Genomic DNA, 15,704 nt, shown 5'->3' on the forward strand with positions numbered 1-15,704 from the left:
ACCTGCGGGGAGGGGGGGGGGGAGGGGGGAGGGGGGGGCGGGTGGGGTTTTTAGTTTAGTTTATGCCAAACGATTATGGGGTTTAGTTATTTGTGTATTGTTAAAATTTCTTTACTGTTACGTTTGCTTTGTAAAAGGGAAAAAATTGTTGTTTGGAAAAAATTTTCAATAAAATATATTTTTTTAAACATTTTTTTTATTAAAAACATTATTTGTTAAATTGATGACAAGAATTTTTAATAGCAGGTAAAGGGTGTTAGGTTCAACATCCCTTTTGCTAACACTCAATCCTACCTGTCCACCTTCTCATAATTCCCTTTGATTCATTTGTTCTTTAGATAGGCACCTGGATGTTCCTGAAACATATTTGTACCTCCAAAGCCTTTGTTTGTATTTTCTTCCACATCAATTAATCCTAGCAATGTTATACTCCAGTGGTAAACTCATGCACTGTTTAACCATATAGTTTCTTCCCTAGGGGTTTCACAGCTTAAATAAAAACAGTAAATGCTGGATAAACTCAGCAGGTCTGGCAGCATCTGTGGAGAGAAACAGAGTTAATGGGCGGGATTCTCCGCAATCGGCACGATGTCCGCCGACCGGCGCCAAAAACGGCGCGAATCAGTCCGGCATCGCGCCGCCCCAAAGGTGCAGAATTCTCCGCATCATGAGGGGCCGAGCCCTCACTTGGAGGGGCTAGGCCCGCGCCGGACTGATTTCCACCCTGCCAGCTGGCGGGAAAGGCCTTTGGCGCCCCGCCAGCTGACGCGGAAATGACTTTGCCGTGCGGCGCATGTGCTGGAGCGTCAGCGGCCGCTCATGGCATCCCCGCGCATGCGCAGTGGAGGGGGTCTCTTCCACCTCCGCCATAGTGAAGACCATGGCGAAGGCGGAAGGAAAAGAGTGCCCCCACGGCACAGGCCCACCCGCGGATCGGTGGGCCCCAATCGTGGGCCAGGCCACCGTGGGGGCACCTCTCCCCCAGGACCCCGGAGCCCACCCGCGCCGCCTTGTCCTGCCGTTCGAAAGGTGGTTCAATCCACGCCAGCTGGCGTGGGTTGACAGCGGCGGGACTTTGGCCCATCGCGGACCGGAGAATCGCCGGGGGTGGGCACGCCGACCGGCGCGATTTCCGCTGACTGGCGCGGCGCGATTCCCGCCCCCGCCGAATCTCCGGTGGCAGAGAATTCGGGACACGGCGGGGGCGGGATTCACGCCGGCCCCCGGCGATTCTCCGACCCGGTGGGGGGTCGGAGAATCGCGCCCAATGTTTCAGATCTAAATGATCCTTCTACAGATTTCAGATTTCAGCAGTATTTTTCTTATATTTGAGTATTTCACAGCTAGGCCATTATAGGGTAATTACTCCATTAGGGGCAAAGGTGAACAGAAGGTAAATACTCAGAGGTGATTAAACTGCCACACGGTTCTGCACAACATGGAAGTCGGCTTGGAATTGGAAAGGGCAGCCAGTTTATGAGTGTTTTTGCCAATCTGCCATCTCAGCTAGGAAATGTACTTTGGCTTGTGGAAATGAAGGGGGGGAAAGAGATGAGAAATAGAAAAAAAAGAAAGTAGGGAACACATGGCATAATGGGTAAAACTGCCCTGTCCAGTGTGATACTAACCACTCCAAATCAGGGTGATCCTGAATTGAATCCTGATGGATTTGCTGAACACCCGTGGGGTAGTATGGTTGAACTTTTTGTTTGTAGACAAAGACAAGGTGATATCAATCAGTGTTCCTTCTCCTGATCACTAATCCAATGACTCGTGCTGAAATATATGACACATAGGTGACAGGTAAGGTCAGAATTGCACTGTGCTTTGATGTTCTTTGCGACCAACTACCTTGTCAAACCTCAATCTCCAAGTCACACGTGGTGAACAGCCATTTTATTAAGAATTCCGTTTGATTTTAAGTATGCGCGTTGTTTAAAAATATGCAGTCCTGTTATCAATCCCATGATCGTCAACATGAGACAGTGAGTGAGATTTGCCAGCCTTTCCCACTGGTGGGATTTTCTGGTCCCCTCGAAGATGGCTTCCCAGGTTCCCTGGCCGCAGGAGGGGCGAACCGCGCAAAACGCCTGGCGGGACCGGAAGATCCAGTAAGATCTCGTTTGCGGCCAATGGCGATCTGCCTCTGCCGCCAGAAGACACACCAGAGGGGATGGGGGAAGGGGGGGAATGGAATTCTGCCCATCAGCTCTGTTTCTCTCCACAGGTAGTGCCTGCTCTACTGGAGTGTTTCCACCATTTACTGATTTTATTTCAGAATTCCAGCATCTGCAGTATTTGTAAAATCAAGGCGTTGCCGCTATATTTAAATATAATACTTTCAGGAATTAACGGACTCCGTAGCACCCAAATGTTGATTGTAGTTGCTGGGTGATTGTGAAATAAATTCAACTTTTTCCTCATCCTGCATTGAACTAAACTTGGCAAATATTTGTTTGAGACAGGAGGACCGTGGTCACATTAGGGACCTCTTCACACCACAGTTTCGAAAGACCACCATCCTTTTATGGTTCATTTGGTAAGCCTGCTTTCTAATCTCAAATTAATGCAATTCAGAGTTTCTTTGAAATAAATTGCGTAGCCCTAGCTATCTTTGGAAACTTCAGCCTTGTTAACGATCAATGAATTTTTGTCACTCAGATTGTCCGCCCTTAGTTTTTTTGAACTCTCAGCCCTCCAAGGGAAAGCCAAGCTTTTTTGAGCATTCCCATTCTCACACCAACTTCTCCAACTACATTTGTCATCTGTTTGCACTAATGAAGACAGGGCATGAATAATAAACCAAGATGCGAACTGAAGCAAGCCTAGTACTGTTTCAGGGTAAGGATGGATAGGGAGTACCGTGACCAATCATTCCCAACAGTTGCTAACTCTTTGCGCTGGAGTAATTACACCACTTTTCCATCATTGTCTTTCTATCCACAGTAATTGGTTTGTTGCGAGGTATTCAGATGGCGTATTCAGATTGCTAATCTGCAAACTGTACTGCAAAGAAAGAAAAATATTCACTCCCTTATTCTATTCTGCTACCAATTTGTGTCAGAGTCGAGTCCATTTAAATAGGCTACACATAACCAGAAGGGATATGATCTGGTTGCATGTGACAAAGTTCGGAAAATAACATGCTGCATACTATCCCTCATATCTTATAGTCTTGAGTAGAATTTCTCATGGTGCTGTGATATTGATTCATTGTGTCCTCACTTTGGCATTACTTGGCTTTTTCTATCAGTTGATAATTTGGATGCGAAAAATATTTTCTTCCCTGATTGCCTCCTTATTGTAGCCAAAAGCAAATCACTGCAGATGCTGGAATCCGAAACAAAAACAGAAAATACTGGATAGTCTCAGCAGGTCTGACAGCATCTGTGGAGAGAAAAGGGAACGACCGTTTCGAGTCTGGATGACGCTTTGTCAAAGCTCTATCTACTTTGACAGAGCCATCCAAACTTGAAACGTAAGCTCCCTTTTCTCTCCACAGATGCTGTCAGACCTGCTGAGACTGCCCAGTATTTTCTGTTTTTGTTCCTTACTGTAGCCACCGTGTTGCTCTTCATCTAAAGAAATAAGTAACACACTTGTTGAGTTTTTAAGGGATAATAGGGAAATACAGAATAAGTACAATACTGATTAAAAAGGCACACATTTTGGGAAGTCAAAACAAGTCAAAAGTCCAAAGGAATATATCAGTTTGATAAATATAGTGCAATCCTGTTTCCTGGAATAATCGTAGATAATGTTAAAGGAGGCAACATCTCTGGAAAGGGTTCATAATATGGAGAAGGGAAAGTTACATTGCTGAGTGATTGGTCTCTGCTTCTGTTTTCAGGTTTTCCAATGCTTTCTCCTATTATGGACTGGTTCTATTAACCACAGAGCTTTTCCAGGCAGGTGATGTGTGTAGCAGTAAGTACATCTCCTTATTTTACCAGTATGGTGATGGGGGAGGAGAGGGCAAATCTTGTTGGGTCACATTGCCTGTAGTTGTGAAAGCTGTTCTAATGGCCCAAAATCAATATTAAGGAAAGAAGTCTGGATAAATAACAATATAGGTCTTAACTCCGAACAAACTCATTACCCCAAACAAATTACTTTCTTGGAGTGAATTGTCATCCGTATTTGTTGCTCGCCCAATCTCAATGGCTGTTCCATTGATATATTGTGTGGGAATCTCAGTCAAGGTACAAACATTAACTATTAAAATCATGACTCTCTGCTGTGGAACAATCCATTCGAATAGGCAATATGTTAGACTTGTGATGGGTTTTAATGGGGAGTGCTGCCAGGAACAGACTTAAAAGTAATCTTAAATGCTACAGCATTTCACTTTAGATGTTAACCCTTTAGGTACGTTTTATGTACACAAATTATAGCGTGTAATTTGATCGACAATTCTTCCCTCAACTCTTGGCTCAAATCTTTTTCTGTGTTGTTACCTTTTTGCCTTTTTTAATTGCCATTGCCCCTTTGAAATTTCCCGCAGTTCCAAATGAACCATTATATTTATTCTTCCCTCTCCCTGCATCACTGTTGTATTGATCTCACACTTACATATTCTCCTGTTCTTCAATTACAAATCTTGGAGGAAGATTGCTCTCATGAGTATATAAAGCCATCAACACATTTCTTTTGAATACAGCACGCCAGTCTCTTCAGGAGAAAATTGACAAAAGAATCATAGTCTGTGAATGATAATCACTTGGCATGTGTACCTGGACTGAAGATAATTTTTGTTAATGATTTTTCAGTGTCGACGGGTGGTAAGAAACTTGAGGGAAGGTGTACGCTGGAATGTAAATACCTGAATGTTACAGATTACACAGATCTTCTCTGGACCACTTTGTCAGAGTTTCCAGGTAACAACTTGGGAGGTGTTCTAATCTACATTCATGCGGCGGGGAACTTAATGGATTTATTATTTGGTAGTGGGAGGGGGAAGAAAATTGAGTGAGAACCCAAGGATATTTGTCTAATAATTTATATGACCCAGCACAGAATAATTGCTGAGACAACTTTTATCATCCTCATAGCGTAATATTCCATAGCATAGGTATTATTTTGTTCCCACGGAGTATTTGTCCAATACATCTTTTCCATATTTGTATCAACTTGCATCCAACGGGATATGTAGAGCCCTTCGATGTAGAATGATCTGTGATTCCTAGTGCATGAATTGTCATCAGGGGTACTCAGCAGGAATGTGAAGTTGAGGTTAAAATCAGATTAGAGTCGTCATAGTCCCAGATAGACCATAGGTTGCTTTCTCCTTTGAGGGAGAGAGCTGACTGGTGGTGATTTTACCTGATGATCACCACACCTCAGGCGAGGGGTAAAGTTGAGAAGGCGGGGGCTTTCATGAATAACCTCAGCCGGTACGGGAATTGAACCGCGCTGCTGGCCTTCTTCTGCATTACAAACCAGCTGTCTAACCCACTGAGCTAAATCGGCCAGATTAACCATGTTCATATTGAATGGTTTAAGAGGCTGAGTGGCCTGTTTTTCTGCTCCTAATTCATATATTCATATGCACCTTCTGGAGTGAGAGCCTTGAATGAACGACCAAGAGATGAGAATGCTACCAGTGTGAAACCAGGCACACCAAAGTTCCTCCTCCCAATCCCAAGTGGACTGACCCTTGCAGCAAAGTGTTTGAGTGTGCACTAACACTGGGTGCCGACATGAGTGAACTCTGCTGGGATGTCCCACGGCTGTACAGCTGGCTGAATTCAGAGTCACAAGAAGTAAAGAAAAAACAATTATTTTTTTGAAATCACACAGAGAGGAATGGCTCATGCCACCTGGGTCACAACATCTGGGTTCATCATTCATGGAAGCATGTTGATTTTTCTGCAGGTATTTTAGTGACATTGTGGATTATTGATCGGATTGGGCGTAGGAAGACGATGGCGGTGTCGTTCCTTATGTTTTCACTTTTTGCTCTGCTGCTGTTCATATGTGTTGGAAGGTATGATTCTATGATTCTCTTTTTAACTTCCTGGGCTGGATTCTCCATCCCACCACGCCAGATTTCTGGGTGGGATGCTCCGTTTCGCTGGCTGGTCAATGGGGTTTTGCATTGCCCCACGCCGTCGGGAAACCCCCGGGCTGCCGGCAAAATGGAGCATCCCGACGGCGCAGAATCCAGCCCTCTATGTTTGTTCTATAAACACTCTCAGATTTCCCACATTATTGTTAACAATAAACGACATGATACATAGTTTTACCAAGATAGAGCTTTTACATCATGTAACTCCCAATCTGTTATTCAGACTTTTTTTAATATAATCTTTATTGTCACAAGTAGGCTTACATTAAAACTGCAACGAAGTTACTGTGAAAATCCCCCAGTCGCCGCACTCCGGCGCAGGATCCCTCCTCGCCGCCCCCCCCCCCCCCCCCCCGCAGGCCACCCCCCTAGCTTTCCCGCGCTGTACCCGCCGGCAGCGACCAGGTGTGGACAGCGCGAGGGGGAACCCGCCGTTTTGGGCAGGCTGCTCAGCCCATCCGGGCCGGAGAATCGCGGGGGTACCGGTGAATCGCCATTTTGGCTGTCTCGGGCGATTCGCTGTACCGCGCAAAACGCGATTGTGCCGATCTGGCCGCTTCCGTGAATCGCGGGAGGGCGTCGGACCGGCGTCGTGGGAAAATTTGGCGACCCAGGCGATTCTCCCAACTGGTGCGGGAGCGGAGAATCGCGCCCAGAATGTCCAATTCACTCAACAAGCACCTTTTTTGGGACTTATGGGAGGAAACCGGAGCACCCAGAGGAAACCCGCGCAGACGCGGGGAGAACTTACAGACTCCGCACAGTGACCCAAGCGGGAATCGAACCTGGGACCCTGGCACTGTGAAGCGACAGTGCTAACCACTGTGCTGCCCTATAAGGGCTCCCCTGAATATGTCCATTCTAAGGTCAGTTATTTTAGATCTCTCTGAGGTCAGAAAAATAATTGGTCCTTTTTTTAAAGGGACAACACTGAATTCAATGTACTCTGGGCTACTCAACATTTGGAGTTCTGATATTCCTTATACTGACCTGAACTGAGGACCACCCATAGAATCCCTAGTGTGTGGAAGGAAGCCATTTGGCCCATCGAGGCTGCACTCACCCTCTGAAAGAGCCTCTACCTAGGCCCACTCCCCTGCCTTATCCCGGTCACCCCATGCCTTGACCATGGCCAATCCACCTAACCTGCACATCTTTGGACTTTGTGAGGAAACCTAAGCACCCGGAGGAAACCCACGCAGACACTGGGAGAACACACAAACTCCGCACAGAAAGTCACCCAAGGCTGGAATCGAGCCTGGGCCCGTGGCGCTGTTAGGCAGCAGTGCTAACCAGTGTGCCATCGGGCCACCCTTCCTCTGAATTGTTGCTAAGTTCCGGTGATGCTGTTAGGTATCGCGTTGGCTGCAGGTCTACATTTTAAAAAAAATCTTAGTCAGAATGAATAGAGGAATAATTGTGTGATGTGTTGTTTCTAATTCAGATCAGTTCTCTCATAATCTGGTGGGGATAACCATTTAATTGGTTCCTTTCCACAGGTTGGCCCTCACAGCATTCCTCTTCATTGCCAGAGCTTTCATATCAGGTGGTTTTCAGGCCGCATATGTTTATACTCCTGAGGTAAGGACAATATATTGGTACATGCCAGAATTCTAGAGTTAAGCTAGCCATTTCTCATGTGTGCAAGAGTGAAGTGGTTATGTTGCTCCAGGAAATGACAGTGGCAGCTTCAGAGTTTGAATTCAGCTTTTCTAATATTTGGTAAAATGTTGGTGAAGCAGTTGGATTGCTTCAATGCTTCAAACATGCAACTGTTCCACTGATGGCCTTTCACAGAAGCAAACCTGGGATCTGTCAGGACCGTGTTTGATTTTAGTGCCACATAAACTTGGCGCTTAACTGCCCTCAGATGTGGACTAGCAAGCCACTCAGTTGTATGAAGCCAATACAGTAGCTGAGGTAGGCCCAATGCCACCCCCTCAGGGCGATTGGGGGCGGACAATAAATGTGGCCTTACCAATGATGCCCACATCCTGAGGGTGCATAAAAATGGTGCAAGACATAAATAAAGAAGCTGGGAGAGTTGGGTACAGTGCACAAGTTGGAATTTACACGATTAGGTTGACAGCTCTTTGAAAACATTCCTCCGCTGAGAGGGGCAATCAAAGTTTGAATTCCGATTCCCAAACCAAAATTCAGATTCCTTCAAACAATTTGCAGTGTGTCAGAGGGAGGGATAGGATGGAAGAGAGTAGGGATGAGCTACAAGTTAACAAGAATCTTAGGCTATGTGATAGGGTCAGACTTTGATACATTGAGGCCCTAAGCTATGTCAAGCTTAAGAGGCCCCATTGCATTACCAATAAAAAGTGGATCATTCGAACAGAAAGAACAAAGAAAATAGAAATATTAAAGCTTAATATTTACTTATGTATATCGGTGAGGGACAATGAGCCTCTGCATATAAGTAAGTACAAAGCTTTAAGCCTACTTGTATTATGAAATACTGACCGATTTCTTCATTAGCATGTATGAACTTTTAATTGAAATTAAATCATGCAATTACACAGATCAGCATTTAATACATTGAAACAGCAATACATCCTGCACAAAATTTAAAACGTTTTTCCCCCGATTTAAGAAACAAGGAACAAAGAAATGTACAGCACAGGAACAGGCCCTCTCCCTCCAGCCTCCTGTCCAATGAAAAGAATCCTAGTTTATTCAACCTCTACTTTTAGCCAACACCCTCAAGACCAGGCAATATTCTGGTGAACCTTCTTTGCACTCTCTCCAAATCTTCCACATCCATCTGATAATGTGGTGACCAGAACTGCCCTCAATACTCCAAATACGGCCTAACCAAGGGTTTATACAGCAGCAACATGATTTCCTAACTCCTGTACCCAGTACCCCAGCTGATGAATGCAAGCATCCATATGCCTTGTTAATCACTTTGGCCACCTGTGTTGCCACTTTTGGGGAATTTATGGGCAACAAAGTCACTGATGATGTCCTTAAATGATGACCAGCACGGCGGCACAGTGGTTAGCACTGCTGCCTCAAAGCACCGGGGACCTGGGTTTGATTCTGGCTTCGGGTGAGAAGTTTGCACATCCTCCCCGTGTGTGTGTGGGTTTCCTCCCACAGTTCAAAGATGTGCGGGTTAGGTGAATTGGCCATGCTAAATTGTCCCTTAGGGTGAGGTTGCAGGAATATTGGGCGGAATTCTCCCCCCCCCCCCCCCACGCCGGGTGGGAGAATCGCCCGGGTGCTGCGCGAGTGCCGCCCCGACGCCCGCACGCGATTCTCCCACCCCCCCCCCCCAAACGGCGCGGCGAGAATCACGGCTGACCGCTAGGAGAATCGCCGCTTGCTGTTTGTAACGGGCGAGTGGCGATTCTCCAGCCCGGATGGGCCGAGCGGCCTGCCCAACACGACAGGTTTCCGCCGGCGCCATCCTGGTCGCTGCCGGCGGGAACAGCGCGGGAATGCTGGGGTGGGGGGGGGGGGGCGGCCTGTGGGGGGGGAGGGGCAGGGGGGTTCCTGCACCGGGGGGAGCCTCAAAAGGGGTCTGGCCCACGTTCGGTGCCCACCGATCGGCGGGCCGGCCTCTCTGAAGGAGGACCTCCTTTCCTCCGCCGTCCTGCAAGATCCATCCGACATCTTCTTGCGTACGCGGGGAGGACGGCAACCGCGCATGCGCAGGTTGGCACCGGCCAACCTGCGCATGCGCGGGTGACGTCATTTACATGGCGCCTGACGCGTCATTTACGCGGCGCCGCTTTTACGCGGCGCCAAGGCCTGGCGTGCATAAATGACGCAGCGCTGCTCCTAGCCCCCCGGGGGCAGGAGAATAGGGGGCTGGGAGCGGCCTCCGATGCCAGAGTGAAACACTCTGGTTTTCACTCAGGCGTCGGGACTTAGTCTCCCGATGTGAGAATTGCGCCCAATTGCGCCCAGGAAGGGGAATTGGACCTAGGAAGGGTGGTCTTCAAAGAGTTGGTGCAGACTCGATGGGCCGAATGGCCTCTTTCTGCACTGTAGGGATTCTGTGAGCTATGAAGTTTATAATTTCCGATACACAAAATGCTCAAGGCAGGCAGCTTCTCCTGCAACGTGGTTATCCATGGTTATCCAGAAATTACCTTTTCCCTGAGCTGCAATATTGCTTCTACATTAAGAGAAAGCCAACTAAATTTTCCTTTGGGTGATGACGTGACACAGGTCCTGGTGGAATAAAGTTCCTTTACCTGAATGATTTTCCTTGATTTGAGCTTGGAAGTGCTTTATTTCTCCAACGAGCTTAACACCAACATGATCAGGGTGAATGCTTCATCAGAAGCATTACCCCTTCACAAAGGGATCTAAATGAACCGAAAATGAAACATTGTCTGCAATATTTTAGTAACAATTGTTCTTTTCTTCAAGTGCATCCATCATAGGAATAAAGGATTTCATTCAAAACTTATCTCTTGGAGAAAGCGTTTCATCAGCATTTGTAACTTTTTTTTCTTATTCTTCTTTAAATCACACACTTGTGTTCATCAGGCGGGTTTTCTTTGGCTTTGAATTTAATTTCATGAAAACTAAGGGCTAACTGTGGATCCTGTAGGAGCTGGCTGGTTTTGTGGAACGGAACTAACAAATGATTCCAAAGTTCTAACGTGAACAAATCAAATTCTCCAACTCCTCCTTCAGAATGCCAGCTTCTCTCCCTGTACCACCTTTTTAATCCTGCTTTTCTTAAGTTGTCTAAAATAGACCCACTTACTTTCTCAGCCATAAGCTGGATGGGTTCATATATTTTTTCGAACACGTATGCAGCATTTCCAGATTAATTGCTTCCATAATGTTTTACATGGCTGGCAGGAAACAGATGAAATTTAGCAATGAGTTCTGGCAAACCAAGAAAGATCCCCTTTTGTGAACCAGTCTTTTCATTGCTTCCTGTTTTGACACACTGGGCTAGTGCACGTTCAATTCCAGCCCCACATGGCCCGGAATCACAACACAAGTGAATTAACCACTGATTCTTATAAAAATACCCAAAGTCTTTGGTCCTTGGCTGTCCAATAATTACAATCACCAGGTTTTGTAAGTTTAAACACAATTACTGTTTATTTATAACACAAACTATAAAGATATGCAGTAAATACAACTGGTTAACTATCATTTAACTCCTGACTCCCACTTTAACTGCCCCCCCCCCCCCATCCTCTACCCACACACAAGACAGACAAACACAGAGGGGGAAAGGGGGAAAAAAATAAAAGGATGAAAGTCAGAGGATAAGAGTTTTTGCTTCAGTTTGCGTTTTTCTTATAGCAGTTTTGCTTAAATTCCGGACCTCAGTTCAAGGCTTTTGCTGAGGGTTCATTCAGGTATCTGTAGTTTCAGAAATTAACACTGAGTCTCTCTGGAGAAAAGGTCTATGTCTACAACCCATGATGACTTTCCTGCAGGTTGATTCAGTCACATTTTCTGTGGTTTTAGGAATGTAGTACTCACACCTTTCAGCAGCTTTCTGGAGAGAGTTATATTGCTCACAGGAGCTTTCTGGAGAGGGTTTTAGAAGGCTCATGCCTCTACGCTGCAGAATGTAAACTGAATCCAAACTCAAACCTTGGACTCTGAAAAGCATTCCACTGGGATCAGATCCAATCACCACCTGTTACCGGGCAGAGGACAGCCTTTTGGGTCAATTCATTGACCACCTGCGAATCAATTAAACCAAGTCCCAACCCATCTCTGTGTCACTGATGCCAGCCTGTCTGCAATCTCCAGTTTAAACCAGCACAACGTTCCGGATTCTTCCTAATTGATTTAAAGATACAGACTGCATGCCTTAAAGTGACATGTCCATTAATCATCCCTGGATCAAAAATGTAATGGCAAAAATAAAAGAAAGGAGAAATAAGGGAATAAACAGGAAGGACCCTTACACTCCCCTGAAATTTAGTCTACATGCTTCTCATGTGCACACGACTGCAGTAACATGGTACGTGCATGCCCCCAGGGGTCTTACTCCTTTTTTAACTGTTCCTTCAGGTGTGAATCCATGGTTAACCCATGTTGCCTCATCGGATTTGTACGCAGAGCTTTCCTATGATCCTTAGAGTTCTCATGATTTTGCATTCCAACAGGGTTTTGCCAGTCGTTAAGCCAGTGCTATCAGTGATATTGCGAAGAGTCTGCAGACAGAACAGCGAACACAACCGGTTGTTGCAGAGTATACTAGCCGCTCTCAGTTGTATTTTTCACCGCTAACTTTCGTTGAATGCAATAGACCCTTTGAAGAATAAGAACATAACATAAGAACTAGGAACAGGAGTAGGCCATCTGGCCCCTCGAGCCTGCTCCGCCATTCAATGAGATCATGGCTGATCTTTTGTGGACTCAGCTCCACTTTCCGGCCCGAACACCATAACCCTTAATCCCTTTATTCTTCAAAAAACTATCTATCTTTATCTTAAAAACATTTAATGAAGGAGCCTCTACTGCTTCACTGGGCAAGGAATTCCATAGATTCACAATCCTTTGGGTGAAGAAGTTCCTCCTAAACTCAGTCCTAAATCTACTTCCCCTTATTTTGAGGTTCTGCTTTCACCCGCCAGTGGAAACAACCTGCCCGCATCTATCCTATCTATTCCCTTCATAATCTTATATGTTTCTATAAGATCCCCCCTCATCCTTCTAAATTCCAACGAGTACAGTCCCAGTCTACTCAATCTCTCCTCGTAATCCAACCCCTTCAGCTCTGGGATTAACCTAGTGAATCTCCTCTGCACACCCTCCAGTGCCAGTACATCCTTTCTCAAGTAAGGAGACCAAAACTGAACACAATACTCCAGGTGTGGCCTCACTAACACCTTATACAATTGCAGCATAACCACCCTAGTCTTAAACTCCATCCCTCTAGCAATGAAGGACAAAATTCCATTTGCCTTCTTAATCACCTGTTGCACCTGAAAACCAACTTTCTGCGACTCATGCACTAGCACACCCAGATCTCTCTGCACAGCAGCATGTTTTAATTTTTTATCATTTAAATAATAATCCCTTTTGCCGTTATTCTTACCAAAATGGATAACCTCACATTTGTCAACATTGTATTCCATCTGCCAGACCCTAGCCCATTCACTTAGCCTGTCCAAATCCCTCTGCAGACTTCCAGTATCCTCTGCACTTTTTGCTTTACCACTTATCTTGGTGTCATCTGCAAACTTGGACACATTGCCCTTGGTCCCCAACTCCAAATCATCTATGTAAATTGTGAACAGTTGTGGGCCCAACACTGATCCCTGAGGGACACCACTAGCTACTGATTGCCAACCAGAGAAACACCCATTAATCCCCACTCTTTGCTTTCTATTAATTAACCAATCCTCTATCCATGCTCCTACTTTCCCCTTAATGCCATGCATCTTTATCTTATGCAACAACCTTTTGTGTGGCACCTTGTCAAAGGCTTTCTGGAAATCCAGATATACCACATCCATTGGCTCCCCGTTATCTACCGCACTGTTAATGTCCTCAAAAAATTCCACTAAATTAGTTAGGCACGACCTGCCCTTTATGAACCCATGCTGCGTCTGTCCAATGGGACAATTTCCATCCAGATGCCTCGCTATTTCTTCCTTGATGATAGATTCCAGCATCTTCCCTACTACCGAAGTTAAGCTCACTGGCCTATAATTACCCACTTTCTGCCTACCTCCTTTTTTAAACAGTGGTGTCTCGTTTGCTAATTTCCAATCCGCCGGGACCACCCCAGAGTCTAGTGAATTTTGGTAAATTATCACTAGTGCATTTGCAATTTCCCTAGCCATCTCTTTTAGCACTCTGGGATGCATTCCATCAGGGCCAGGAGACTTGTCTACCTTTAGCCCCATTAGCTTGCCCATCACTACCTCCTTGATGATATCAATCCTCTCAAGGTCCTCACCTGTCTTAGCCTCATTTCCATCAGTCACTGGCATGTTATTTGTGTCTTCCACTGTGAAGACCGACCCAAAAAACCTGTTCAGTTCCTCAGCCATTTCCTCATCTCCCATTATTAAATCTCCCTTCTCATCCTCTAAAGGACCAATATTTACCTTAGCCAAAGGTAATATCTCATTTGTTTTTTGAATGACTGCTTCGATTTGTCAAATGGGCCATTCAAGTGTTGACACTCTGAGGGACCTTTCTGTGTCCAGAATGAAATATCATCCTCGGTCAAGGCACCTCAGAGACCAAAATCAATGGACTTTGTGTATCTATTTCCTTCAGCTGAGATTTCAGGTTATGTAACATTCTCAGGTCTAGTGGTCACTTTCGCATCTGTACCATCTCTCTTATTAGAAGAGGAGGATGCACAAAATCTTCTGAAGACAATTGTATCAAGGAGTATGACTGCATCATGTGTGTTTCTCAATTCATTAGTTTTTTAGAATTATTTTAAAGGAAGACATTTTAAAAGAAATAATACTTTTACATTTATTATTGTTTTGAAATAGCCATATAAGTTACTTTTATTTAGTGATTGAAGCATTTAAATGGTTCATGTAACTGTCAGAGATCAGGAGAAAGGGCCACACTGTGGATATTAATTATAATTCTTTTATGAACTCAAATGTGACAAATAATTAAGTGACCATATTTTTGTCACATCAGAACCAGGGACTCTAGTCCATTTTAGAGTCATTTTTCCCTGTCTCCTTTGTTTTTCAACCAATTGTGTAAAACTTGAAATGTAGTCCTTTTTTCATATTTAGAAGCCCCCTGTAGTGAGGCCTGAAGCTGTAACTGACTAAGTTTATCTGTAAATCCGTAAATCGTGACACAGTGGTGTCGGTGTAAAATGATTTTGAAACCAAAGTTCAGTTTTCTCCTCCACACTCACTCTACCATGTCTGCCCTGTTTCACTTCTGCATCATTTACTGCCTCCATCTCAGTCTCTCACTTATCCATAGCATTACCACCTCAGGGTTCTACTTGTCCATTAATTTATTAAATACCCCCAGCCTCCCCCAACTCGCACATTTACCTGCTTCAACTCATCCAAGAAGCTGCAACTTTAATTTGCACCTGCATGGTGTCCAGCATTCCCACCGTCCATCTTCTCCATGCCCTAGTGAGTTGATGACAACATTCCTGTTCTCACTTTCAAGTTCCTCCATTGCCTCACTCCACTGTCCTTTAATGATCATAGAATCTCTACAGTGCAGAAGGAGCCATTCGGCCCATCGTATCTGCATCAACCCCCTGAAAGGGCATTCCACCCAAGCCCACCCCATCCCAATAACCCCCTAACCTAACCTACACTAAGGGACAATTTATCATGGCCAATCCACCTAACCTGCACATCTTTGGACTGTGGGAGGAAAGGGGAGCACCTGGAGGAAACTCACACAGACACGGGGAGAACGTGCAAACTTCACACAGACAGTGACCCGAGGCTGGAATTAAACCCTGGTCCCTGGCGCTGTGAGGCAGCCATGTTAACCACTGTGAGACTTGCCTTAAATCCCCACATGCTAAATCTGCTTCTCCAACATTGATCTTCTCTTTGTTCTTCGCGACTTGCACACCACCATTAGAGGCAGGAGATTCAGCCACCCTACTCCTATCTGCAGCTCCGGCCCAGTTCTCTTCACCTTGCCACCTCCCTTTTTCCTGAGATTTCTCAAA

The 15,704-nt window shown here is 45.4% G+C and overlaps 1 protein-coding gene across 2 annotated transcripts in view; it reads left to right on the top strand.

The window, feature by feature from the left end:
• Window positions 1-15,704, top strand: part of svopa (SV2 related protein a) — a 182,341-nt gene that overhangs the window by 158,233 nt on the left and 8,404 nt on the right. For both annotated transcript variants that reach the window (XM_072481942.1, XM_072481932.1), the window contains exons 10-14: window positions 2,466-2,539; window positions 3,851-3,927; window positions 4,770-4,877; window positions 5,875-5,986; window positions 7,567-7,648. In XM_072481942.1, coding sequence (XP_072338043.1) covers window positions 2,466-2,539; window positions 3,851-3,927; window positions 4,770-4,877; window positions 5,875-5,986; window positions 7,567-7,648 — 453 coding nt within the window. The remainder of the gene's footprint in view (window positions 1-2,465; window positions 2,540-3,850; window positions 3,928-4,769; window positions 4,878-5,874; window positions 5,987-7,566; window positions 7,649-15,704) is intronic.

Source organism: Scyliorhinus torazame, chromosome 1 (genome assembly GCF_047496885.1).
Source record: "Scyliorhinus torazame isolate Kashiwa2021f chromosome 1, sScyTor2.1, whole genome shotgun sequence".
Lineage (NCBI taxonomy): Eukaryota > Metazoa > Chordata > Chondrichthyes > Carcharhiniformes > Scyliorhinidae > Scyliorhinus > Scyliorhinus torazame.